General features: G+C 36.6%; 1 protein-coding gene across 3 annotated transcripts in view; it reads right to left on the minus strand.

Moving 5' to 3' along the window:
• Nucleotides 1–17,220: 17,220 nt before the first annotated feature.
• Nucleotides 17,221–27,564, minus strand: part of SLC16A1 (solute carrier family 16 member 1) — a 37,456-nt gene continuing 27,112 nt past the window's right edge. For 2 of the 3 annotated variants that reach the window (XM_031967315.1, XM_003769790.4), the window contains exons 2-5: nt 25,710–25,970; nt 23,899–24,042; nt 22,336–23,199; nt 20,190–20,664 (exon numbers count right to left, since the gene is read on the minus strand). In XM_031967315.1, the coding sequence (XP_031823175.1) occupies nt 20,390–20,664; nt 22,336–23,199; nt 23,899–24,042; nt 25,710–25,926 (1,500 nt within the window). In that variant the 5' untranslated portion in view covers nt 25,927–25,970 and the 3' untranslated portion in view covers nt 20,190–20,389. Of the gene's footprint in view, nt 20,665–22,335; nt 23,200–23,898; nt 24,043–25,709; nt 25,971–27,564 lie in introns of all 3 variants that reach the window. The other variant, XM_031967314.1, reaches the window with a different exon arrangement.

The raw sequence follows: 27,564 nt of genomic DNA on the forward strand, positions 1-27,564 counted from the left end.
AGCAATCTCCCCTCTCCCTCTTCTGTCTACTGTATCACTCGCTGTTAAAATTTCCCACTAGGGCAGAGCCAGGAGAAGTACTGGGGTAAATACAAAGTTCATAAAGTTTATAGGAGGGAGGAGTCCTTGACTAAGTCCTTTATTGTCAAAAAACAGTTATAGGAGTCTCTGGGGATGGAGGAAAGAAGTATTATAGGTTTGGGAAAGGTCAAGGAATATTCCAAGTGGGAGTCTACACTGGAACCCAGTATGATAGGCTGGTGAGCTGAAGGTTAATATCTCCTCCCCAACCCACTGGATCAGGATTATTTTACTAGGACTAGGGACCCAGGCACCTAGGCAGGAGGCAAGAGTAGCTTGGGAGGGTTCATGGAGCAGCTCAACTCCCCTGGTACCAAACTATGACACAGAATTGCACATCCAGGGACTCCAGGATGCTACCATCTTCTACATCCTGGTAAGGAAGTGGAAAGCACTGATGATAGCAAATTTTTCAGACAAGAGAAAGAATGTATTGGGTCTGACACATGCAAAGTCTACAAATTTCCTGCTTCCAGGAGGGCTGGGATAATGTCCAAGGGAAGTAGACTTTTCCATGTGGAGAAGGCTACGTGTGTTTTGTTGTTGTTCAGTTGCTTAATTGTGGCTGACTCTTGGTGACCCCATTTGGGATTTTCTTGGCAGAGACACGAGAGTAGTTTACCATTTCCTTTTCCAACTCATTTTACAAATGAGAAAACTAAGGCAAACAGGATTAAGGAAGGCTCCTTCCTCTAACTCCTACTGGCCTATGAACAAGCTATAAAAATAGGGTCAAGACTAAGAAGGGTCAAGAGTATTCCAAGAGCAATTTGGAACTATGCCCAAATGGCTATCAAACTGTGTCCAGCAGTGTGTCTATTGGGCCTATATCCCAAAGAGATCATAAAAATAGAAAAGGACCCACACGTGCAAAAAAAATGTTTGTGGCAGCCCTATGTGTGGTGGCAAGAAATTGGAAACTGAGTGGATGCCATCAGTTGGAGGATGGATGAATAAATTGTGATATATGAATATAATGGAATATTATTGTTCTATAAGAAACGATCAGCAGGATGATTTCAGAGAGGCCTGGAAAGAGTTACATGAACTGATGCTAAGTGAAGTGAGCAGAACCAGGAGATCATTAAACACAGCAACAGCAAAATTATATGATGATCAATTCTAATGGACGTGGCTCTTTTTAACAGTGAGGTGATTCAGGCCACTTTCAATGATCTTGTGATGGAGAAAGCCATCTGCACCCAGAGGAAGGAGGGTGGGGACCAAGTATGGATTACAACATAGCATTTTTCCTTTTTTGTTGTTGTTCGCTTGTATTTTGTTTTCTTTCTAATTTTTTTTCCTTTTTGATCTGATTTTTCTTGTGCAGCATGTAAACTGTGGAAATATTATGTATAGAAGAACTGCACATATTTAATATATTTTGGATTATTTGCCAATTAGGAAAAGGGATAGGGGAAGGGAGGGGAAAAATTGGGAACACAAGGTTTTTGCAAAGGTGAATGTTGAAAATTATCCATAAATGTTTATAAAATAAAAAGCTTTAATTAAAAAAAAAGTATTGCAAATGGGAGCTTGTAATGAACGGGCTATAAAGATATGGTCAGTGTGGAGGAGAGGGAGCCACAAGAATCTCTATTCCTCTTTTCCTATATAGGAACTGTTCTTTTTATTCCTCTTTTACTACAGTTTGCCTCAGATATTCATAAACAATTCACTGAGGCAGGCAGAGGTTTAATTTTACTCTCTCCTGAATTCTTTTTGTCACCAGAACCAGACTTGGGCTATTATAAATCAATAACTCACATCTGGTCTCCAGATGTAACTCAAAATAATGGTTGTAGTAAACAAGATACCACTCTTTTTTTTGGGGGGGAAGCCTAATTTTTTCTCAATAAATTATCTTTGTTCTGGATATAATTCCTGTTCCTGTCTACTTCCAACCATCCCTTTTCTAGAATCTTAAGAACATCATTTTTCCTCATTCACCAATAGCTTTGCTTATTATGAAAAAGATATTTACAATTGGATCTCAGTGGCCATTAATCCAGCAATGAAGGCAATCTGAAAGTATGGAAATCATGGAAAGTCTTAGGCAAGTAGGTTGATGTATGAACTGGATGTCTGGCATTTGAGAGAGATCAGGGAAAGAACTAACAAAGTTTTATTAATAAAATAAGGGTCTAGGACCTAGAGACAAAAGAATTGTAGAATTAAAAGCTCCATTTTATGCAGAAACTTTTGGAGGTACTTTTCTGGCATACAGCTGCCTATGGGGACCCATACAAGACATCACATTCCCTTTGTTGATCTGAATAAGGGTTGATGCTCTCATGAGAACAAAAGATATTGGGGGATTGTATCCATCATCAGTAGGACACGAAGCCTTTGATGTTATGTTGCAGTGGTCATGGAAACATATGATCTCCTTAACTAATGCTGACAGTGCTACTAATCAATGATTAGTGCGTCAATCAAAGCATCTGCCTTTGAAAGATCAATATGGCACAACCCTTTGTAATTTTTGACCTCCATCCCATAGACAAATTAATTCTTTTGGCTCTGGACAAGAGGTTTCTCCTTTATTGCAGCTGATATTCATTCAGGATATGGCATTGCTATGATAGTTGTCCCCCCGTCACAGACTCCATGAAAGCCCTAACAGAAGACAGAAAATATATATTTTTTTCTTATGTATCCTTTAGAATCATTATCCCTGATCAGAAGACACATTTTGTGATGGAGAAGGTTTAATATGGAGTCCATTACCATTTCATTAGCTGGATTCTGTATCTTCTGTACTATTCTCAGGCAGCTGGTATAAATGATCTCAGGAATGGATACCTTTCATTTTGTATAACTTTACATGTGGTTTCTTAATGAGGGTTGGGGATAAGGAAGAGAATCTGGAACTCGAAAGTTTTAAAACTGTTTTGAATTGAACTAGGGAAAATATTGAATAAATAAATAAGAAAAGTAAAACAATAGTTTTCTTATCACCTCCCTGATTATTGGGTTTGGGTCTCCTCTTTAAAGAAGTTGTCTTTCATTTAAAAAAAAAAAAAAAGCAAACCAATGTTCCTAGAATTGGGAGGGTTTTCTCATTTCTTAGATGTGGCCTTTATGATGACACACTTGAAAAGGTTGAATTATTTTTAGTCCCACTTACCTTTCACTAACCCTTCCTTATTCCATCCCCTATGCAGAGTTGCTCAAGCCTTGAGGTGTTTGATTCCTCTCAAGGTTCTATATGATTCAAAGAAACAATTCATATTGTCCTTAATCCCTTAGGGTTATTTGGATGACTTCCTAAAAAGGACCTATGAACAAAAGGTAGAATTATTGGGAGGTGTTTTTAATAGTATGGGAGAAGCAAAACTATTATTTTATAATGCTGGCATTTAGGAATTTCCTTTGGGGGGGGGGGAGGAAGGAACTTATCACTGACCTGGTAGTAAGCGTGAGTTCTGGGACTGAAGGTAAGTTTTTGTGTAACCTTCATAGAAGGGTATAAATACTTAACATAGGCTTCTAAAGAGACCAAAATTTGGTATCATTTCTCTAATAGGCCTCCCAAGGATGGGGAGATTTTGACTGTGAGACTTGAGAATATTGAGAAGATAGTACAGGGTGAGCCCTGGTAGCAACTCACATCCCCAGCCTTTTAGCTGCCAGTGACAGTGTTGAAAGTAGATTTATCTGATTCATGGACCTGATGTTTCTGATGCTGTTGCTAGTCATTTGAATTGCTATTCATATCAGAAAACCTACTATGAATTTACCCTAATATTTCCATTGAATGATTTCCATTTTTAATAGGACTATTTCTACTTTGTTCATTTTTTATATTGGTATAATTTTCCCACTAAGACTGCTTACCCTAGGATTGTTTTAAGATTATTTTAGTGATAGCTGTTTACCTAAAATATTGTGGGGATCTTACAACCAAGAAGTGTATAATGTAATTCAGCATGAATTACTCTTCATCTGGAATGTTCATCATGAGTTAGATGATTCCAAAATAGTCCTTGTAACAGGGGCAGAATACAGGAGGCTTCTACTGTTAAATGGAAATGATATATCCAAGATGTCTTCACCTCTGTTAGTTCCCATCATGAAGGTTGGGACTTTGTTTGAAGCTCAGACCTGTTTTATTTTGACTGGGCTAGTCCTTTAAGACACCATTGGCTTCCTTACTCCCCAAGGTTTTACTAGATTTCTTATTGCCCTTTAGGAAACTCCTATTGGATCTAGCATAGTCATGTGCAATTGTGAAAGCATAGAAGGAGGCGATAGCTGTTTCATCTGAATTAATATCTTTTTAATGTTAGCATTTATAGTAATCCCATTTGACCTTCATCACCAGTAAACTTTTTATTGCATTTTATGGCCTTATTATATTAAGAAATGTTTACATTTCTCTAGCCTGAGTTAAACCTAGTCCAAAACAAATCTCATATTTGGGGGAGGTTGTGATTTTTGGATAAAGATTTCAAATGAGAAGGGAATCCTTACATTCATTTCATTTTTTTGTCTATTTGCTCATTGTTGGGAAGTGTTTTACCTCGCACTATTTTTCCTAGTTTTGCCCTATGGAGCTAAGCAAAAATTTCTCATCTCTTTTCCACATGACGATTCTTAAACTATTTGAAAATCTCTCCTTTATATCTTCTTTTCTTTTGGCTAAAAATCCCTAGTTCCTTTAATTGACTTTCACATAGCATCAAAGTGAAACCTTTTATTATCCTGCTTCCATTTCAGTGAATTCTCTCCCAATGGAGCCAAGATGGTGGAGTGAAGCCAGGAAGCTGCTTGATCTTTTTTAGTTTTCCTCGAAAACCACATGAAACCAAGCCTCTGAACAGAGTCCAGAGTTAGTCTACAAAGAGATGGAATAAAACAATTTTCCAGCTCAAGATAAATTGGAAATTTCTTCAAAAAAAGTCAGTCTCACTGGGCTAAAAGGGGTGGTCAGCCCATCTCAGACAGTATCTGGGGAAAACCAGTAGGAGGGTCTTAATCACAGTAGGTCAGCAACTGAGACCATTGGTCCTGGCTCAGTAAAACGTTAGGAGCAGAGCAGTGGAGCAGCCTCCAGTTCAAGTGTAGAAAGCAAAGTGCCAGCATGGGAAACCAGGCAACAGTAGTTGGGACTAGATCTGGCTACCCTCAGCTGTGGGTAAGACACCAAACACAAGGGGCCTCTGTGCTCAAAAAGCTGCACAAGAAGCTTGGGGCAAAGCCCCCTGTACCCCAGTAGCAGAACTCCCCTAATCGTGAAATTGGGGAAAGGGGAGGAGAAGAGAGGAAAAAATAAAGAAAATGAGCAACAAACAGAAAAGAACCTTTGACCATAGAAAATTACTATGGTGACAGCGAGGACCAAAACACCACCTCAGATGAAGATAAAAGGCCTACATGCAAAATCTCAAAAGAGAACCTGAACTGGTCTCAAGCCCAAAGAGCTTTATTGGAAGAACTCATGAAGAATTTTACAAGTCAAATAAGAGAGGTAGAAGAAAAATGGGAAAAGAAATGAGAAGTTTGCAAGAAAGAATCAACAACTTGAAAAAAGGACAAAAAGTGATTGGGAAAAAAAATCCTTAAAAAACACAATTGGCCACATGCAAAAAAAAATCCACTGAAGAAGTCATTACCTTTTTAAAAATAGAATTAATGAAATGGAAAAAGATATACAAAAGCTAACTGAAGAAATCACATATTAAACACTAGAACTGGGGAAATGGAAGCTAATGACTCCATGAGACTTCAAAAATCAGTTAAACAAACAAAAAAGAATGGAAAAAAATAAAAGAATGTAAAATACCTCAGTGGAAAAACAGCTGACTTGGAAAATAGATCTAAGAGAGAAAGTTTAGAAACTATTGGACTATCTGAAGTCCATAACGAAAAAAAAAAGAGCCTGCATAGCATTCTTCAAAAGATCAAGGAAAACTCCTGATATATTAGGAGCAGAGGGCAAAGTAGTCATTTAAAGAATCTATCAATCACCTCCAGAAAAAGATCTCATAAGGAAAACCTCAAGAAACATCATTGCAAAACTCTAGAATTATAATCTGGGGAAAATACTGTAAACTGCCAAAAAAAACCCAAAAAAACAATTCAAGTATTGAGGAGTCAAAGTCAAAATTACTTAGGATTTGGCAATGTCTACAATAAATTGGGAAAAGAAGGTGTGGAATATTCCAAAAGGCAAAGGACCTTGGATTACAACCAAGAACCAACTATCCAGCATCATCTTTCAGGGAGGAAGTGGATCTTCAATGAAATAGTGGATTTTTAATCATTTCTATTGGAACTATCTATTAGTTCTTAATAAGAACTAAACAGAAATTTTGATCTACAAACACAGGACGCAAGAGAAGCATAAAAAGGTAAATAGGAAAAGGAAAAATTTATCATTTAAAGGTTAAAGAATTTATATCTCTATATGGGAAAATGATACTTGTAACTCTTGAGAAATGTACCTTTTATTAGGGCAGTTAGAGGGGGATTACATAGACGGATGGTGTGTGTATAAATTGAATCTGATAATGTTAATGAAAAATATATTAAGGGGAAGAAAAATATTGTACTGGGAGAAGAAGAAAGGGGTAGGTAAAATGGGGTAAATTAGATCACATGAAGAGGCACAATAGAAGGGAAAAAAGGGACGAGGATGAGCATTGTCTGAAGCTTCATCTCATCAGTTTTGACTCAAAATGGGAATAACATATATACTCTGTTGGGTACAGAAATTTATAGGGAAGTAGGAGGAGAAAGGGAAAAGAAAAAGGAGGGTTAGTTAAGGGTGGGTTTGGTCAAAAACAAAACCCTATTAAGGAGGGATAGGGCTCCTAGATAGTGGGGATTCCATGAAGACTCAGGCTGGGAGAGTAGAAGTTCAGGACCAACTGAAAACTGGGGGACAAACTTTGCTGATCAGGTAAAAGAATCTGGGGAAGGGGCAGCTGGATGGCACAGTGGATAGAGCACTGACCAGCCTCAGACACTTAATACCTCTTAGCTGTGTGACCCTGGGCAAGTCATTTGACCCCAAATGCCTCAACAACAACAAAAAGCCCGTTTTAACTGCCACAAGAAGTACATGATTTTTGAAGCTCACTGCTGGAGTCTACCCTAGAACACAGCTAGCAGCTTTCCCATGGCTGGCTGTAAGCAGAAGAGCACACTGATGCAAAGAGCAACAGGGTCTGAAACATGACCCAAGAGAGCATAATCCCAAAGCCAGACTGGATTGGACCCAGTCTTTATCATGATAATATTTAAATAGTCGAGAGCCAAAAAGGAAGCCAGATGCTGGAGTACAGATTCACTGTGAAGAGGTAATTACTAGATCAGGAGGTGAGATAGTAAGAAAATAAGTAATCAAATCTTTCACTCCAGTAATCTGGACACTTCCTTTTACAAAACTATTAGTGAAAAGAATGGACAAATATAAAACGGGCATGTGTAGGGAGGCAACTAGATTTCTTCTTGCTCTGCCATCCTGGCTCCCTTCTCGTCTCATGTGTGGGCAGCTAGTTGGCACAGTGGGTAAAACACCAGCTCTGGAGTCAGAAGAATCTGAAATCAAATCCAGCCTTGTTTACTTTGTAGTTGTGTGACCCTGGGCAAGACACTTAACTCTGTTTGCTCATCATGCACCAGAGAAGGAAATCACAAATCCCTCCATTATTTGCCAGGAAAATCCCAAATAAGGTCACAAAGAATTGGACATGAGTGAGACAATTCAACAATAACAAGTCTTGTGTACGGCCATTGTCCCTGCCAAGCATTGTTCTTTGTTGGTCTTGTTCAGATGCTCTTTGATAATATTTTGATGGCTGCTTTTGGTATCTTCGGGTCACAATATTGTAAAGCTTTCAGCTTTTGCCTTTAGCTGGAGTCTCATTTGGAGGGCTACCTGTTCTTTATAGAGGAACGTTGGCTCTGTTTTTGCTCTTTTAGCTTAGGAAATGGGAGACTTTTTGCTATGGCTTCTTTAAAAATATATGTAGTTCAGGGAAGTTCAGATAAAGATCACTGATCTACAGAGGGAACATTAACAAACTCTATTGTTACTGACAAATAGAGAATAGCAGCCAATAGCAGATCTCCTGGTCCTCAGGGTAAGTTATAAAGATAGTCCCTTAGTTTCAAAAGGCCAAGGTTTCCTAGTTTATATACCTCTACTTCATTTTTATTTGCCAAACTAATTTTGAGTCAGCATCTGTTTAGATGCTATTCTTTCAATAAATGGTAAAGGGGCTTTGGGATAATGGTTCCCAGTTTCTCAATTCCCAAAACTCTTTTGTATCCCAAGAAGATGAGATGAATGGGGGAAAAGGGACAGGAACAAAACTAAACCAACAAAAAGACAAGTCATTGTCTTCTGGTTTAATGACATTGTTGGCTTATTAAAAGTATACAGGGCCAGCAAACTTTTCCATCTTTGAGTTTATCAACTATTTGGGCCTTTTGTAAGTAAACACTTAGTATTACAAAATTATAGATTTAGAATTTATTTTATTTTTTAAGTTTATTTCTAATACACTTTGTTTTATGAATTATTTTGGGAGAGAAAAATCAGAGCAAATGGGGAAAAACCATAGAAGAGGTTAAAAAAAAAAAAAACAGGAAAAAAAGAAGTGAATGTAGCATGTGTTGATTTACATTCAGCCTCCTTAGCTCTTTCTTTGATTGCATATATTATTTTCTCTCCAAAATCTATTGGGATTCCTTTGGATCTCTGAACTACTGAGAAGAACCAAACCTTTCATAGTTAATCAATAGATTTAGAATATAAAAAGAAACTTAGAGAAAAATAAGTTATTGCCACCCCCCCCCCTCCCATCCATTTCATAGATGAAGTAGGTGAGTCAGTCCCAGAGAGATTACATGACTTGCCCAATGTCACCCAGCTAGTAAAGGTCTGAGTCAGGATTCAAATTCAGATCTTCCTGACTTCACTAGTTTCTATTCATTATCATACTACCACTCTTACTATTCTTCATTTTATATTTTACCTTATAGCCATTTATGTCTAACTCTCTACCTACTCCAATCCAATCTTCTGCCAAGGAAACTTTATTTTCCAACATGTATTTTTCATCCCAGTGACAAGGGTGTCCTGGCTGTTCCACCACCAAGACACTCCCATCCCTCAGCTCTGGCCGTCTTCCATGCCTGGAACACTCTCACTCCTCTCTGATACTGACCTTCCTGACTTTCTTTAAGTCACAAACAAAATTTTATCTTTTACTGGAAGCCTTCCCCCCGGTGCTCTTAAGTCTAGTACCTACTTTTGTTAATTATCTACTACTTTTTTGCAGACAGTTTACTTTGTATGGAGTTGTTTGCACGTTTGCTCTTGCATTACAATGTAAGCTCCTAGAGTATATGAACTTTTTGCTGTTTGTCCTTTGTTCCCCAAGGGGATCATGACATCAGGGAGGAAGTGTCATGCATACAAAGTGAACCTGATTAAGTGAGGGAGGGCTGTACAAAGTCACTTTCTGTTCTGGGTCTGGTAGCCAGTTATTGATCAGGACAACTGGGGATGGCTCTGCATGTAATTGGAGACCTTGGCCTTTTTAAGCTAAAGAACTGAACTGTCTTTACCCTCCTTTTGCATCCCCAGCACTTAGCACAGTGCCTGGCACATAAGAGATGCTTTCTAAACATTTGTTGATTAACTTTTCTAAAACATCAATTGGACCACATGACTCCTGAGCTTCAATGTCTCCCTGTTTTTCCACAATCAATATAGACTCTGATCCAGCCACCCTAGGGCACTTCATAGTTTTTGAAACATGATATTCCATCTCTTATCTCCATACCTTTGTACGATGTGTCCTCCATAACTAGAATGCACTCCTTCCTCACCATCTCTCGGTTTTCTTGGCTTCTTTCAAAAAGGTTCATATCCTACCTTTGTTTTTATTTTTTATGAAAGCTTTTTATTTTCAAATCATATGCATGGATAATTTTTCAACATTTACCCTTGCAAAATCTTGTGTTCTAATTCCCCCCTTTCCCTCCACCCCCTCCCCTAAATGACAAGTAATTTGATATATATTAAACATGGTTAAAATGTGTTAAATTCAATATATGCATATATATATTTATACAATAATCTTGTTGCACAAAGAAATTTCAGATCAAAAAGGAAAAAATGAGAAAAAATAAAAGGCAAGAAAACAATATCAAAAAGAGTGAGAATGTTATATTGTGAACTACACTCAGTTCCCACAGTCTTCTCTCTGGGTGTAGATGGCTCTCTTCCTCGCTAGATCCTTGGAACTGGCATCAATCAATCACCTCATTATTGAAGAGAGCCACATCCATCAGAATTGATCACTTATAATCTTGTTGCCGTGTATGATGATTTCCTGGTTCTATTCATTTCACTTAACATCAGTTCGTGTAAGTCCCTTCAAGACTCTCTGAAATAATCCTGCTGACCATTTCTAATAGAACAATAATATTCCATAACATTCATATACCATCACTTATTCAACCATTCACCAGTGTGCATCCCCTCAGTTTCCAGTTTCTGGCCACTACAAAAAGGGCTGCTACAAACATGTTTGCACATGTGGATCCTTTTCCCTCCTCTAAGATCTCTTTGGGCATAATAAGAGACCTATGCTGGCTAATTTGCCAATGGCTTGCTCTCACAGATATTTTCCAGCTATTCTTTACATACATACATAACAGTCCTCAAAAAATATTGACTGACTTGAAGAATCTGATGATGAATCTGCATCTTGTACATATGTACCTAGTTATTTACATGTTTTCTCCTCCATTTGAATGTACATTGGAGGGACACTGCTTCCCTTCTTATCTAGGTATCCTAATTTTGGTTGTATTGAATCTTTCATGCAATGTCACCTATTTTATATTTAGTAATTGCCTCTATCCCATTTGGTTAAGAATTGTATCTCTTAGTTGTATGAGGTATATGATCTGCTTCTACTATAATTTTTTAATTAGTATTTAATTTTAAGGTTTCATATCCATTTAGAACAGATTATAGAATATAGTGTAAGGTTTTGCTTTAAGCCAAATTTCTGCCAGACTAATTTTGTTTTCCTAGCAGTTTTTGTCCAATAGGGAGTTTTGTCATAAGTAACTTGTTTTTCCAGTTGACTATCAGAGAAGACATCGTCCCCTGATACACTTCCTCTGAACCCCAAAATACTGATCTACATCCTCCCTTTGGTTACCGTGGTGTTACTGTTTGTTTTCTTCCAAACCTCCCTAAGTCCATGCCTTCCTACTTCTCAAGTACCAGTTACCCTCAGGAATTCCAATTCCTTCCCTCCTGAGGTAGGATGGATGGTCTTTTAAAGGACCAAGTCCCTCAGACCACACCCAAAATGTCCCCATCTCTAGACAGAAAATCTATCTTCACTCACAAGAGCACTTATCAGTCAGATTCCCTCTTACCACTAAAGCAATGTCCTTTTATCTTCCCTTTCCCTCCCAATCTTTCATATATCCCAACATTTTGTAACAGTCCTACAGAACACTAATTCACCTGAAGGCTATATTTATTAACCCTTCCTGCATTTCTTTGTCTTTGTCCAGGCCTAAACATGTTCCAAATGCTTATTATTGAGTATCTACCTTTTTTTCATTTATAGTTAAGCTCAGATTTGCAGAGCAGGTGAGCTGCATCCAGAGTCCATTGCTCTTTGGAACATATTCTGTGGGTACGGAAGTCTTGTTATTCAAATTTTCTTTCCTTTCCCATCTGAAATTAATCTTCTCTGTCACCTGCAGAATTTGTTTTTTTATTGAATTGCTCCACTTAATCACAATGAATCTAGGATCTTGGATTGTTGTTTTGTTTTTCTGAAGGCAATATATTAGTTCCTTCAATTGGTATTTCATTTTTTATATTTAAATTTTTTCTTGTGTTATTTCTTGCATTGTGTTTTTCAGGTTTCTCATCTGACATGTTCTTCTGGGAGACCAATGATTATCTCTTTACGTCCTGTCTTCAAGATCAGTATGGTTTGCTTACATGCTTGTTAGAATTCTTACAAGGTGCTACGTCAGTGGAATTGATAGAGACAATGGTTGTTGAACAGGGTGCTTAACAGTTCTCTAGACTCACACCTTTAAGAGAGCATATATAAGGAGCCCACTAAGACACAAGCCCACTCTCGGAGGCAGAGACAGATTCATTCCATCTTCCACCTTTGTACTGGCTGGAGGCTGAAGCTGGCCGAGGCAAAGGACTAGCGGCAGGAGCTCTTGGAACCAAGGAGAAAGCTAACTGGCCCAAGGAAGACAATAAAGGATTTTGGACTTTAACTCCTGGCTGCATTTGAGGTGATTATTACACCGAACTGAAACTAAGGCTGCCTCCGGAAGCCCCCCAAGGACATTATATTTTAGAGAATATTATACATGTTGAGCACATTTTCTTTTAAGATTTGTTAGTGGGTTTTTTGCATCTTTTCATCTAAATTATTCTTTAATTCTCTGTATTTGCATTCTCAATAGTTCTCTTTTGTTTCTTTGGTGAGAATTGCCATCACAATTTTTGTTTAGACCATGAATTCTTTCACGATTCTTATTTCTTGCTTGAAATCCCCAGAAACAGTATGTGTTATGGTTCTCTTCCCATTCTAAAGGATCCTCGGTCTGATAAAAATGTTGTGTTTCTTTCCTGTATTTTCTAGTATTCACAGCTGCCTGTTTTCTTGAGATCTAGAGGCTTAAAAAAAATCTTGTATTTTTGTGTCCTTAATGGTTTTTCTTACTGATTTACTTGCTTATTTCAAGGTCTTTAATTCTCTTCTTCCTGAGATCTTTGGCAATTTCAGTCCCCTTAACTTCCCCTAATCATTTTGTGATTCCTTCCCCCAAGTGGTATTTCCTTGGGAGGCTCAATTGCAAAAGCATTTCAGACTTCTTCCAGGCTGGGGAATTTATTCATAGTTTCCACATAGCTCACTTTGGGTGTCATCAGTGGGAAGATGGGTAGGGTGAGCTAATATATTAACTTTTTATAATCTACTTTTGGATTCCGTATCCTAAACCATGGAGACAGATGAAGTTGCACATAATTTCCATTTTGGAAAGGTTCCAGAGATTAGACATTTGTCTAATCTACCACCTCGTTGGTCTTGTGATCTGGACGTCCACCTTAATTTTCACTTTATTTTCTGCTTTTGCTCTTCTTTCATTATGCGAGTTCAGGAGGGGAAGAGAATAAACATTTACCTAGAGCCTAATATGTACCAGGCACTGTGCTAAGCTCTTTATTTATATTAACTCATTTGATCATAACAACCTTGTAAGATAGATGCTGCTAATCCCATTTTATAATTCAGGAAACTGAAAAGAGGTTAAATGAATCTTAATGATATTTTTATTGTCCTTGGTTGTAGTATTTGTTTATCCTTTTTATATTTTTGTTACAGATGTTTGAGAAGCAAATAATTTCTTCCAATGTGGTTTTATTTCTATGATTGTTTTGAACACTTTTTAAAACTTTAATATCCATCATTTTTCATTTGTTGGGATAAGGGCATTTGTTTGCAGGGCAGACCACTCTGGATTGCATCCTTTAAAAATTTAAATTCATTAAAAAGTTTATTTTCCATTCCAAATTCTCTCCCTTTCTACTATTCCTGCTATCCCTCCTTAAGAAAGCAAGAAAAACAAAATCTATTACAAATGTGTAGTCACACAAAACGAATTGCAACACTAGCCATGTTAGACCACTAGCCCACCACCAGAAAAAAAAGGGAAAAAATACACTTCAATCTGAACTGAGTCAATTCTCTCTCTGGAGTGGGCAGTAACTTCATCTTGAGTCCTTTGCAGCTGTAGTTGGTTATTAGAGATCAGATTATCAGGTTATTAGATTATTTAGGTTACTAAATCAGAGTTCCAAAAGTCTTTTAAAATTGATTAACCTTACAATTGGTTATGTAAATTGTTGTGGTTTTGCACACTTGTCACTTTATCAATACAGGAATCCTCTTCATCATTTCTTATAACACTATTGTGGGGTATTCTATCCCATTCACATACCATAATTCGTTCAGCCAGTCCCTGATGGGCACACTCCCTCAGTTTCCAATTCTTTGCCACCATGAAGACTGTGGGTCTGTTTTCCCTTTTTTGGATCTCTTTGTGAACCAGATCTAGTAGCAATATTGCTGAGTCAAAGGGTAAGCGGGTAAGCAGTTTAATAGCTTCTTGGGTAAAATTCCAAACTGCTATCCAGAATGGTTGGATCTGTTTAAAGCTTCAAGCCATTAAAATACCTATTTCTCCCACACCCCCTTCCAGCATTTTGTCATTTTCCTTTTTTGTTGATTTTTACGATCTTTGGCTGATGCGGAAGGTCATATTTTCTATTATTAATCTCTTCCCTGTTGGGGAAGTTTGTCTGCTTATTTTCAAGGTCTTTTTTCTTACTTCAGGACAAAGGAAGTAAACAAAACTGACCCTAACTGGGTGTTGGGCTTTCCCTCAGACTTTGTGGAGTACCATAGAGCTACACAGACCTTAACCCAGTTTCTCCTGTTCTTCAGTTCTTTAGCTGATTTCCTTCATAGCACTTTTGCTGTGGCCTGACCAAACGTCTGCCTTTTGGGTTTAAGACACTGAGGAAGAAGTAGACTGTAAAACAGTCTGGCTGGAAGCCAGTGGATTGGTTTATGCAGCCCTACTACCAAAATAGGGTAGGCAATAGGGTGAAAGGCAGAATGAGCAATTAGGGATTATCCTCCTTATTTTTGTTTTTTATTGTTTATTCATCTAGCTTTTACCTAATTTGAGTTTTTGTCCCAGTGAAGTCAGTTGAAACGATGTTGTCTCCTGCACATAATTCCTATTTTGGAAAAGTTTGAGAGGTCATGAGGATCAGAGAAAATGGCTAGGCCTTCATTTGGTTTTGGTTATGTCTGTAAAAAAACTCTCACTTGGGTCTCTCTGCTTTCAATCTGTCATATGTGGGTGATGAATTAGAGGCAGGAACAAAGTCTTCCTAAAGCACAGATTTGACCATGCCACTCTGGTTCAAAAATCCTCAGCAGCACCTATTGTCTTTAGGCTAAAATGAAAACTATTTATTTTAATAGTTGCAAGTTCTCACATCTGGGTCCAACCTACTGTTTAATCCTTTAGGCATCCTATTCTAGCCAAGCTGTACTTTGGCATGAAAATCTCTCATACACCTGGCTGCCACAGCCAAGGGTCAGGGGATGTACTCAGAATCCTTTTCCCACTTCTTAGGGAATCAGCTCAGGTATCACATCCCTACTTTCTTCCTCTCAAACCCCTCTCCACCTCCTATCCCCAAGTTGTTCTTCCTCTTCAAACTGCCTTGTCTTTCTCCATCTAGATACATGTAGCATATTCTTCCTTGCAGAAGTATAAGATAAGAAGTATTTTTGTTCTTAGAGTCTTAGGACCAGTAGGTACTTAAAAATGTTCAATAGTGTTATTTTATAAACACAAACTAGCTCACTAGGAAACTGATGATATTGTTCTGCAGCAACCAACAACAATTAATTCTCTTAAGAGGACTCCTATAAATGTAAGACATTTATAATAAAGGAGATCAGTATAAGCATAGATAAATCAGCCCACCCTGACACAACTATATCCAAATATATTCCCTCCAGCATAGAGTTCTGGAGCCAAAGAGGGCAGGCATTTGATCATTTAAACCAAAACTTCTCAAACTATGGATCTTGACTCCATACAGCATGATGTAATTGAAAGTAAGGGTTGCAAAAAACTTGGCAACAGAACATGCAGAAACCTTTTACTATCTATGACCTGCAGTATCAAATATTTGGCAAGATTTAATTCTTTATGTAAAAATAAAAGAGCACATCTATTCCATTAGTATGAAAATTTGCTTTCATCTTTAACAAATAATAAAATTATATGCATACTAAAAAATCATTTTACGATTTGTTATCAATAAATGTTTGATTTGTATATCTAATTTTAAATACCTATATGTCTGGGATCGTGTAAAAATTTCTTGGGCAAAAAGGAGTGGTGAATGGAGAAAGTTTAGGAAGCCCCGATTTAAACTTTTTACTTTGAATTTTCTATTAAAATGATTAACTTTAATTCAATTATTAAAATTAAACTTTCATCAATGTTTTAAAATTAATTTAAAAATTTTTAAATTAGAAAAGTCTGCCTGTAAGGGCGGTGTAGTCACTCCCCAATGACTTAGCAGATTTCATCATGTCATTCATCTGCTTATGAAGCTTAAGTCTCCTCGCAGGTAGGGGGCGCTTCACAATGGCTACTCTTCCAGGATTCCCATACCCTTACAAAGTCTGGCCCATTTTCTTTACATGATAGTGCATGCCTATGTACAGCCCATCCCATATGTTGGAGAGGGATGCTCTCTGCTCATAGCCAAGGGTTCCTCTACTCCAATTCTCCTGATTATTATTTTCTCCTTTTCTCCTACTCATAGAATGTAAGATTCTTGAAGCTAGGGAATGGTTCCTTCTTTGAGTTTCTATCTTTTGTGCCTAGTATTTAATACATTAAGACCTGTGTTCACAAGGTTTTGTTAGATTTTGTTAGATACAGAAAGAGTAGGTAGTTAGATCTACTTTGGGTTTCATTAAATTTTTTAAGAGCTATAAAATTCTGTGAACACTCTCTAGGTGGAATATTTATTCTTTTGAGTGAATATGGCTGTAACTTGGCTATGATGACTTTGGGTAGGCAGAAGGAGAGAAGTCATGTCAACAGCTCTCTGAGTAGTAGCCCAATGCGACTGCACAGAACTATGGAAAGTGCACTGTAGCTGGGAGTCAGGAGACCTGGGATCAAAATGTAGACTCTACTCTATTACCTTTGTGACCATGAGCAAGTTGTATTGGCCCCGATTTGCCATTGATAAAATGAAAGAGGTTGGTCTTTATTACCCCTCACATCCTTTCCAGCTCGACCATTGTCCTAAGCCTAGCAAAAAGTCAGTACCTTGTGGTACGTGACTCAGTTTATCACACTGTGACCTCTCGTTTGGGCTGTTGTGCTAGCATTACTAAGGCCGGATGTCAGATGCCCACACTTGAGCATGGTAAGCCTTGGTGGGAACAACCTAAGCTAGGTCCTTGTTATGAAGGCATCATTTAGCATTGAAAAAAATGGATACAACACATGTACTAATTATTGCTAAGTTTATTGTATTGTGTGAACTATTTACTAAGGGAGAAAAAAAACCTACATACTTTTAACTAAAACATAAAATCAATACCTAGTTTACAAGTTCAAAATTCAATACAATAAAACACTGTTTCATACAAAACATTAAATGGCTTTAAAAAGCAAATACCCTAACCCACAATGTCCTTTTCCTTTTGTAAAATTTAGGAAGACAACAATGATAAAAATACACATATTTATATAAATACAGTACACATATAACTAGTAACCCAGTCAGCCATCAAGACTAAACAGAGAATTATTCACATTACACCATTTAATACTGGTCAAGCTTACACATTTCAGGAATGGTCACTCAATGAGAATATCTCTGGATTTTTCATAATTTTTTTTTATCTTTTCCTAAAGAATTTTCTTGTACAACCTAGTAATTTGTATTGGTAATTTCTCATGCTGAATTTATTAGAAAATTCCAAATTTCTGTAGAATTCAGAATAATTTGTCAACAAAGCTTGAAACTTTTTTTTGGTTGTTGTTTTAAGCTAGAATAAAGAAAATTGAAATAAACAGTTATTCATTCAGTGAAATAAAATGACAGATTTTCCCAAAATCCTTTAAGAATTTTTCCTTAGATGAATGATTCTATCCTCGACTAATTTCAACTTTACTTTGTTCTTTTTTTTTTTTTTTTTTAAAGTTTACAAATTTTACTGGCATTTAACAGGCATGATTGGTAACTCGATCCCCACCCTAGGCATGGAGATGAGAGCCAAAGAAAGGCTCCTGGGATTTCTCTTTAGATTAGCACTGCAACTACAAATCTGCTTTTTAAAATATGGTTTATGAAGAAATGTGGGAATGAAAAAAAAAAAAAAAAGGATGAAACAGACATAGTAGAGACTGTGCTTACACATCTTGTTCTCTGAAAGCAGCAAGCAATAGTCTGTGAAATGCAAAGACGACATGAGTGGAGGCACAATAGAAAGACTGGATTGAGAGCTCCCATGCTGGCTGCCAGCCATAGGGCAAACCCCCTAACTTCGGGGGCCCTGTATGATTGGCTGATCTCCACAGCCCCTTTTGTTATGAAATGCTATGAACATACATTGCCACTGTCACTGTTATTATCTAGTCATACATCTCTTATCTCGGCTTGCAGAATATATTAAGTACCTCTTTGCATACAGCTTCCTCTCCCTCCAATCTCTTGATCTTTTTTTGTGAATTCTAACAAAAATTATATCATACACTTTTTGATCAATTAAATTGTGTTTCTAAACACATGTTCTGGGTTTGGGAAGATGGACCATACAAATACATTTTACTGGAAGAGTTCTGCATCCTTCCTTGAAAGCTAAGTGATCTGAAAGCTGTTGAAGTAAGAGGGGAAGTTAAGAAAAAACAAAACAAAAACCCAACCTTTTGTCTGCTTGCCTTAAAGTAAGGAGACCAAAGAATGAAGAAAATGAAGGACACCAACCACATAAACAAACTTCCAAGGCACATCAAAGCAGGCATGATTTGGTTTAATATTAGTGACACTGGAACTTGGCTATTAAAAAAGAAAACTCAGGTTCCTATACACAAATCAGAGTTAGGTGAATTATTTTTTTAAAAAAATATTTATTTGGAAAAGTTAGCTTTTTTTTAAACAAAGTTTTGAATCGACACTTTCACTATGTCACTTATTCCAAGTTAATTCTATTCACTGAATGGCTTTTTATCATAAGAGTAGGGCATAAGAAATATTAGGGCAAACTTTTTCCCTCATCCCTTATCTCCTCAGACAACAATTTTCTAACTTGAAGTGAATAATAAATAGGCTCACAAACTCTTCAGATTTCTATTGGGAAGAGAAGAAATTGAATTGTTTCTGACTGATTATCTTAATTCACTTTAAGGTCTAATGAGGAAGACTGAAAGTCTTCACTGAGTATTAACAGCCACAAATTCTTTCCCATCTCCTGAAGAGTCTGCATGGACAAATTCCTCTGGCCTGGTTTAATTTCCAAACATGGAAAAACTTTCAAACAAAATAAAACCTTACACACATTTCAAGCTCAGAGCAGAGTAAAAGGCAACCAGGGTGAAGAAAGGAAAAGTCGGGTTGCCAGAAAAAATGCTTCCCATAGTCACACTAAGTTTAACTGGTGGGTTTTTTGGAGGGTGGGTAAGAGTGTGTATGGGCAGAGGGGAAGAGGAGATGAGAAACCTGAGCTTAATTCAGTCATTTCTTCAAATGCCGCTCTACATTTAACAGAATTCAGGATGTTTACTAAGGCAATCCAAAGACAGAGACTTGTTTAAAAAATAAAACCACTCTACTTTATAATATTAAAAAAAATAAGGGAAGTAATACCAAGTGATTTCAAAAGTGGGATTAAAGTACAGAAAAGAGCTAAAATTACCCACTTTACACTTCTAAAAAAACAAAAGGATGAATTTTAATAATAGTGTTTTAAAAAAAATTCCTGTGGACATTTAACTTCTACCAGAAGAAAATAATAATAACAAAAAATAATGAGAAATGTTTTTACAACTATATTCTGAATGACAGAGATACAGTTAGGAAATGTGGATGGGAAGCAAAAAATTATACAAGGAAAAATTTTAACAGTTAAAGAACTTCAAAGCTGTCCTTCCAACACAAATCCCTGGGATAATGTGCCTGAGGAAAACTGTATGACATGACAAAGTACCAAGGAAAAGTTTCAGACTAGGATCAACACTCAAGATTGCTGCCTTAATCATCTCATAGGGTTCTGTGTATTTTTCTTCCAAGTATGTTTGCTGCCTGATTTTTAAAGAATTGAGATAATTTTAAAGTCAAAATAAAATTAAACTTTTACAAAAGTTAAGGCTTTATGAGGAGGTCTACAAACAAACATTTAAGGCACATAAGTATCTTCAAGTCACTATTAAAATCCACTATATAAAAACTAGTTCCTTCCCTCATCCTTGCTCTCCTCCAAAATATGGCAGATTTAATTTGTAATGATATTAAATATAAAAGGAAAGCCCTCAAAACTGAAAATTTTCATGAACACCTGGTACAATTTTGCAAAGAAATATCCTTTTCTGGATTAAGCACCACTGGTACCAGTCAGCCAGGAGACCATTTTCAGCTCTCTTCTCTATCACCCCACCTCGGCAGTGCTGCAGTCCTTTAAATACGATTTTCCTCCTCTTTGGCGCCTTCTAGGGGGCCCTGCTGGGCTGACCCCACGGCCTTATTAGCTTCTTTCTGCTTCTCGATATTATCTATGTTGGTCTCCTCCTCTTTGCTTTCCTTTTTCAGTTCCTCTTCTGCTTTCTGCTCTTTTGCCAAAAGGCGGTAATTGATACCCATGCCAATAAAGAGGTAGATGCCCGAGATGATCAGAATGATGCCACAGGCCCAGTAGGTGTATTTGTAGTTTCCATACATATCATTGAGACGACCTGAAGAAAGCCAAAGAGAAAGAGACGTTCCTTGGTTAGCAAGATGAGACCTTCCCCATCTCCCAAGACGCTAACACCAAACTTGGGTTTATCTATATATTTCAAAGTTACAAACTCCAATCTTCAAGGCAGTAAAATTCAATTGAGGACCATGGATCACTTGGGCTTGAGGTAGATTCTACAGGTTTCTTATTTCTAGAAGCTTTAGGAAAGATATGGAACTGAGGTCATCAGCCCCACAATCTCATTTTTTAAAGAATAAGAAGTTAAGGCTTAGGAAGAAAAATATCTAAAGAGCATTCTTCTTGTCAGTAAAATAAACAAAAGCCAGGAGCTTTAATTTGTCAAATTAAATTAATACTAATTAATAAGTCTAGTATTATTTCCTCCTTTACTACTTACTTACTTTCCCAACATTAAAGCCAAAATAGCTCTATAGGCATGAAGCATTCTCAGAAAGATCAAGTTCTTCCTTTAAGTTATATATTTTTACCAAGTCTTAGAATTTATGAGATCGAAATCTTATCATAGGCCATCTATCTAAGCCACACCCAAAAGCAATCCCCATTAGAATATTCAGCCTCTATATTAAGTAACTTAATGAGAACTTAGTATTTCTAAAAGCAACTCACCCCAACTTTCATAAACAGCTTTAATAGTTAGCATAGTTTTCCTGAAGCCCTATCTAAATATTTCCCTTGTGACTTTTCAGCCATTACTCCTAGTTCTTTCCTTTAAGGACAAATAGAGTAAGTCTAATCGTTTCCAATCCTCTTCAACCATCAAATTATTCTGTATTTATTTTATATATGATTTGTAAATACTAAAATACATATTATCTATCTCCTTCTTGGTAGAAAATACCCACCACTCCTTGAGGGCAAGAATTGTTTCATTTTTTATCTTTGTATCCTATCATCAAATTGGTACACAGTAGTTGTTTAATAAATGTTTGTTGATCAATTGATTATTAAATGACAGCCCTTCAAATATTAGAAGACATTTAAAATGTCTCCCTCCTGAGTCTTCTGCTAAGCAACTCCTCTCTTCTCAGCTCCTTCTGGTGATCCTTATTTGATAATCCAGCCTGTGTAGTGCCCACCCTTTAAACATTCTCCAGATTACTAATGTCGTTCAGAACTGAACACAGCATTCCAGATTCAGTCTGAGTTGACAATAAGGGATTATTATGCATCTCTTAATGCAGCCCTCTTTTTGGATGCCTTAACATACTGTTAGCTCATAATAAACTTGGGCCACCAACACACCTAGATCTCTTTTGGACAAATGGCTTGTTTGACTGTGTCTCTCTCATCCTGTATTTGTAAAGTTCTTTCTTTTTTCTTTTTTTTTTTTTTTTGATATTCACTTAAATCTACATTTACAGACGTTGAATTTTATCTCATTAGATTCAGCATGATGGTGTAGTTTATCAAGATTTTTTTGAATTTTGATTTCGTTAAGTAATGTGATTCAAATTATTCCCAAAGGATTATTATGAAGCTAATGATAATTTCACTTTCTCACTTTAGAGGAAATTCTACTTAAGCTTTAAAGTAAAGTTAAAACAATTCTCCATCTACTCACAGTTTAGGTAGAGTTAGTGCTTTATAGAAGTTAGGGTTTATAAGTATTTATGCATATCATATTTAAAAACAAGACATACTATACCTAAAATCGGTGGCCCCAGGAGGACAGGACAGCACTCCATAATTGTCAACAAACCCACGGCACTGGAGAATCTCTGGGTTCCAACAAGGTCCATTAGTGTTTCAAACAATACTGAGCTGAGCCAGCCAAATGCAAATCCAAAGAACGCCGCATAGACACAAAATCCCACATAAGTGGTGTTTAAGGGTGCCAATAGGTGGCAAATACCATTACAAATTATTGAGAGAGCAAAATAATATTGCATTCGAGGTCTCACCCACTTTGTGTTGGCTACAAGTCCCATAGAGGGTCTGGCTACCATGTCAACAAAAGCTAAAATGGAGAGCAGAAAAGCAGCAGACTCTTTAGATATATTCTGACTCTTGGCATAATTACTAAGAAAAACTAAGGGAGCAAACAATCCAAAAAACATGATCACATTGCCCGAGAGGTACAGTAAAAAGCCTCTATGCTTAAAAAGAGAAAAATCTAGGAACTTATTAATTGTTTGGAAGAAAGAACGTTTCTCCTGCTTACTGTTTCCAGCAATAAGATCTGTATTTGCATCACCAGCACCTTTCTTTGAATCCAACTTCCCTATTTCCTGCAGGGATTCTTTAGATATTTCTTTTGATGCTCCTGGTTTGGGTCCTATGGGTCGCATAAGAGATCCAGCCACACAGCAATTAAGTAGCAAACCACCAAGAATTAAGAAGCTGCCCCTCCAACCAAAGACACCAAAGAAAATCTGATTTACAGGTGCCAGGGTAGAGAGAAACACAGGACTCCCTGCCATGGCCAACCCATTTGCCAATGGCCGCTTTTTGAAGAAATATTTGCCGATCATGGTTAAAGCTGGATTTAAGTTGAAGGAGAGTCCAAGTCCTGGAGGTGAAGGGAGAGGGAAGAGAAAAAAACCAATTAACTTTAACACCTCCAGCTATATAAAGTAGTACTTTATCAACCAATTAACAAGCATTAATTCAGGCTTACTATATGTTAAGCACATGCTCTAAATCTGTTAAATGAGGATATCTGCAGGATTAAGGACAAATGATAAAAAGAACATAATGTTTGAAAAATTTAAGACATTACATAATTATCAATTAATAATTTCCTTCATCCACAATATCAGTAAAAATATTTTCCAGCATTATTTAACAGGGCCAAAGATAGATCCCTAGGACACTCCATTAGAGAGAAATCCCTCTAAGTTGACATCAATTAGGACTATTTTTTGGAACCAATCCTTCAAACATTTGAGTCTTATCAAGCCTATATTGTTCCATCTTGTTCAAAAGAGATTTACAAGGGATTTTGGCAAATGTTTTGCTAAAATCTTCATCTACAATATTCCCTTGATCTACCAAAGTCAAAAAAATGAAGTGAGGTTCCCCTTATAACAACTCTCTGGGTGTTGGGCACATCATTCTTGCAAGATTGATATGAGCATTTTATTTTTCTACTTTCATTAAAGTTTCATCGTATCCATGTCAAAAGACCCTTCTTAAAAATATTGGCAGGTAGTTGGCTGCTGAACAACCAACGCTAGGAATTACAGCACATGGACTACCCCCAACCTACCGCCAATGACGCCAACACAAAGGTACAATTCTTGCACAGTGTTACAAAATGAAGCAGCAATCAAACCACATCCTGATAGGAAGCCACCAAGCATCATCACTGGCCGGCTGCCATACTTGTTCACCAGGATACTGCTAATGGGACCTAAGGAAGAAAACAGCAAGAGCCATATAGAATATAAATTCACTTTTCTCTCCTGCTATGAGAGCTCAGGTGCCTATGTTGAAAGGCAATATTGTCTCTCACCAAGATAATCATTCTATGAAGTATTTCCTTCTCTTAACACTTCCCAAGAAGCAATACATCTACTAAAAGTGTATTGACAGGATCTGTTTCTGGTTCAAATTGCTGAGAAGGAAAAACAATTAGGGCCTCTTCATAAAGCCCAAAAGAAATATTCAAACTAAAATGTCATGACAACTATAAAAAGGATACACCATTCAAAAAATTAACACATGGCACACTAAATGAAACAAAGTCTCATTAGGAAAATTTGTTTATCAGGTTCATTAGCTAAGGAGAAGGATGGCATCAATAAGCTTTTTTTTTCTTTAAATAAAAGGGTTATAATTTCCAGACCTTTATACTTTATAATACTCATTCAGAGAAATATGCTAGTCACTTCACCTCACTAACAGGACAAATACAAAGAAGGAACTCTTTCCCAGAGGGAAATTTCTTGTGCAATTAGACCACAGACGTCAGCTGCTTTTGATGCAAAATGCAAATGGATTTTAAGTTTTCTGCCAGACCAGACATAAGCTTAGTAGTATTAATTATAGGCACAACCAAGTAACTACATGGGAATGACTATCCTTAGGTCATATTACTCAACTTCAAAAATTAAGCAATACATATCTCAAAAGATAATAGCGATTTTTACATTATTAACATCTGGAACAAAAACATCTGAACTTTGTTATAGAATTTGAGATGGTAGATTACTCCCCAAAATAAGATAACAGAAGTTAAATCTTGAATAAAATGAGGAGATTTTTGAATAAGATGAGGAGAAAATTTACTCTATCAAATCCCATAAAAGTCTGAAGTAGATCTGCCAGGGCTTTGCTACAAGACTAACTGCTGCAGAAGTTAAGGATTATGGTAGTTTGATTTTAAAACATTAAAAAAAATGCCACTTCATTCCCAGAGGTGGCACAAGCACCACTTTTATTGGTGCTTCATAAATTACTCTGAAATGGCAATATGAAAAGTAATAATCCTTCTTTTATACAATTCCTCCAAAAAATGTAGGAGGATAAATGAGCAAAAACTAAGTTTGAGGTCTTGTTGAAAAGCTTCTGATAGTTATTAGATTTATGAGATCACAAACACAAAGGGAGATTATTCAGTTTTGATAATGTACTACCATGAAAACTTTTTATCTGAAAACATTTCATGGAAACCAAAAAACTGAGCCTGAATTTCAACTCTTCCAACATCAGGAAAAACAAACTCAAACTTAGAATTTGTCTTGAGAAAGTCTACTTGATAGCAACAGTAAAAAAAAAAAAAAAAAAAAACTAGCTACCAGCATTTTTTGATTCAAAAGCAGTGACACTCCAAACTAGAGTTCTCCAACCAAATATGGCTTCCTCCCCTAGCAGTTTCAAGCTCTCCAATTTCTATATTAGCACTGTATGTTGGATTAGACTTTAAAAAGTTCAAAATAGCACATAGCTCTTCTAGCCAATCATTGTAAATAAAACACCAGTCATACAAATATTGTTTCAAACACGTCACTATCTAACCAGGAATCTTCCCTAACCTAATAAAGGTAAATTAGGGCCCTCTGTGGCCTGGGTACTCACCTCCTCCATATGTGACAGCCAACATGATGGAAGATATCCATGAGACTTCACTGGAAGTAGCATTGAAAATGATTTCAATCTCTTTGAAGAATACAGTAATTGATTTGGCAAATGCATAAGAGAAGCCAATAGAGATGAAAGCTCCAACAACTACGACCCATCCCCAGCCACCTTCTGGTGGGGTATACCCCATTGGACCTCCAATTGCTGGTGCCATTTTATTTGAAGACAGATTTCAAAGTTCAGTTCAATTCCAAAGATCTGCAAAAAACATAATTAAACACTGTTTAGCAAGTAAGCTTTCCCCAACACTTACTTTTCTAAGTGTCCTAGTTGCTACTTAGATAAACTACCCCTAGGCAGGTAGATAAGAGTAATAATGTTCACCAATCATTTATAGAGTAAGCATTGATATAACTAGTAATATTTTACAAGTATAATCTTCATATTATTAAAGATTTCTTAGAAAGTCAAGGTATTATTCCCCATAAAATTTAACAAGTTTAAAGAAAAAAGATTACCATATCCCTTTAGAAGCATAAATCAACTGTATATAAGACCATTATTAGTCTTTTCATTTCACAATACCTATATATTACTCCCTTCTATTCCAATGAAATTGGCTTTATTAGTGGTTTTCAATAAATAACATTCCAAGTCTCACCTCCATGCTTTTGTACAGGCTATCCTCAAGGTCTGGAATATGTTACCTCTTTACTTCTATCTATTAAGACAGATCCCAGCTTTCACAGTATAACTCCTCTACCACCTTTAAATATATACTATATTTATTCAAGCTGTGCTGCTGCTGCTCCCCAAGTAGAATGGAAGCTCTCTGAGAGAAAGGATGATTTTATTTTGTATTTGAATCACCAGGTCAGTGACCAGTTTACAATGTATATTTTCTGACTTTAAGATTAGTCAAATAGATAACTCTGTGTTCAAGTTCCCCCCAAATAAACTCTTAGATTTGAAGGTAAAGACTTTTAAGGTAGAAAGTTTGCTCAGCAGTATGTAGTTTAAGGGAATTGTGTATCACTGGGGAGACTAAAGGCACATGGGGCCAGAAGAGCTAAACTTTACCAACCATCTATGCCATTTCTATGATTGTTCAGGTGATGCAAATGAATGAATAATGATTTGTCTAGCAGTCCAATGAAAAGGTTTTACCTTCCTGCACAACAGCCTTATGGGCTATTATTTTAGCGCTTTATTTTCCTGTATTTGTTCATGGACTCTGAGTCACTCAATTATCTGACAAGTATTTATTAAGAGCCTAATATATCAGAGGCATTATACAGAGTAATGGGGAATCTAAATATAAAAAAATGAAATCATCTCTACTTTTGTGTCATACATTTTTTATAGTAGTGAAATATACAGAGTTCCTATGTAGGCATTTTGGGGAAATCAGACACAAGTTATATTTAAGCCTTATTTTTCTGTAGTCTTGCTTCAAGGTGGGATGAGTCATTGTGGGGAAAGGAGGGTCCTGACCATAGTAAACTCAGAGAATATTGAGCTGACACAAATATCACACAAACATCCAAAAGTCCAAAGATGACCAGTGATAAGTTTTTCTCTTAGGACCAGTAAGAAATATCCTATGAAGATTTGTTCTTAGGAGCCACCTATCATAGAGATATATGCTAAGATTCTGAGGCAGAATACTTACTATATATATAGTCAGTCCAGCAATAAATTTAGAAATTGCTAATAGCATACATAACTAGGAACTAAATTACTCCACAATATTAAAAAGTTATTAAAAGAAGATATTAATTCAATTCAACATTTTTGTTGTATTTTATATAAGGCCAGAGCTTGTGAGGTAACAATAACAGACTTTTTACTT

The sequence above is a fragment of the Sarcophilus harrisii genome, chromosome 4 (assembly GCF_902635505.1).
Source record: "Sarcophilus harrisii chromosome 4, mSarHar1.11, whole genome shotgun sequence".
In the NCBI taxonomy this organism is placed as follows: Eukaryota; Metazoa; Chordata; class Mammalia; order Dasyuromorphia; family Dasyuridae; genus Sarcophilus; species Sarcophilus harrisii.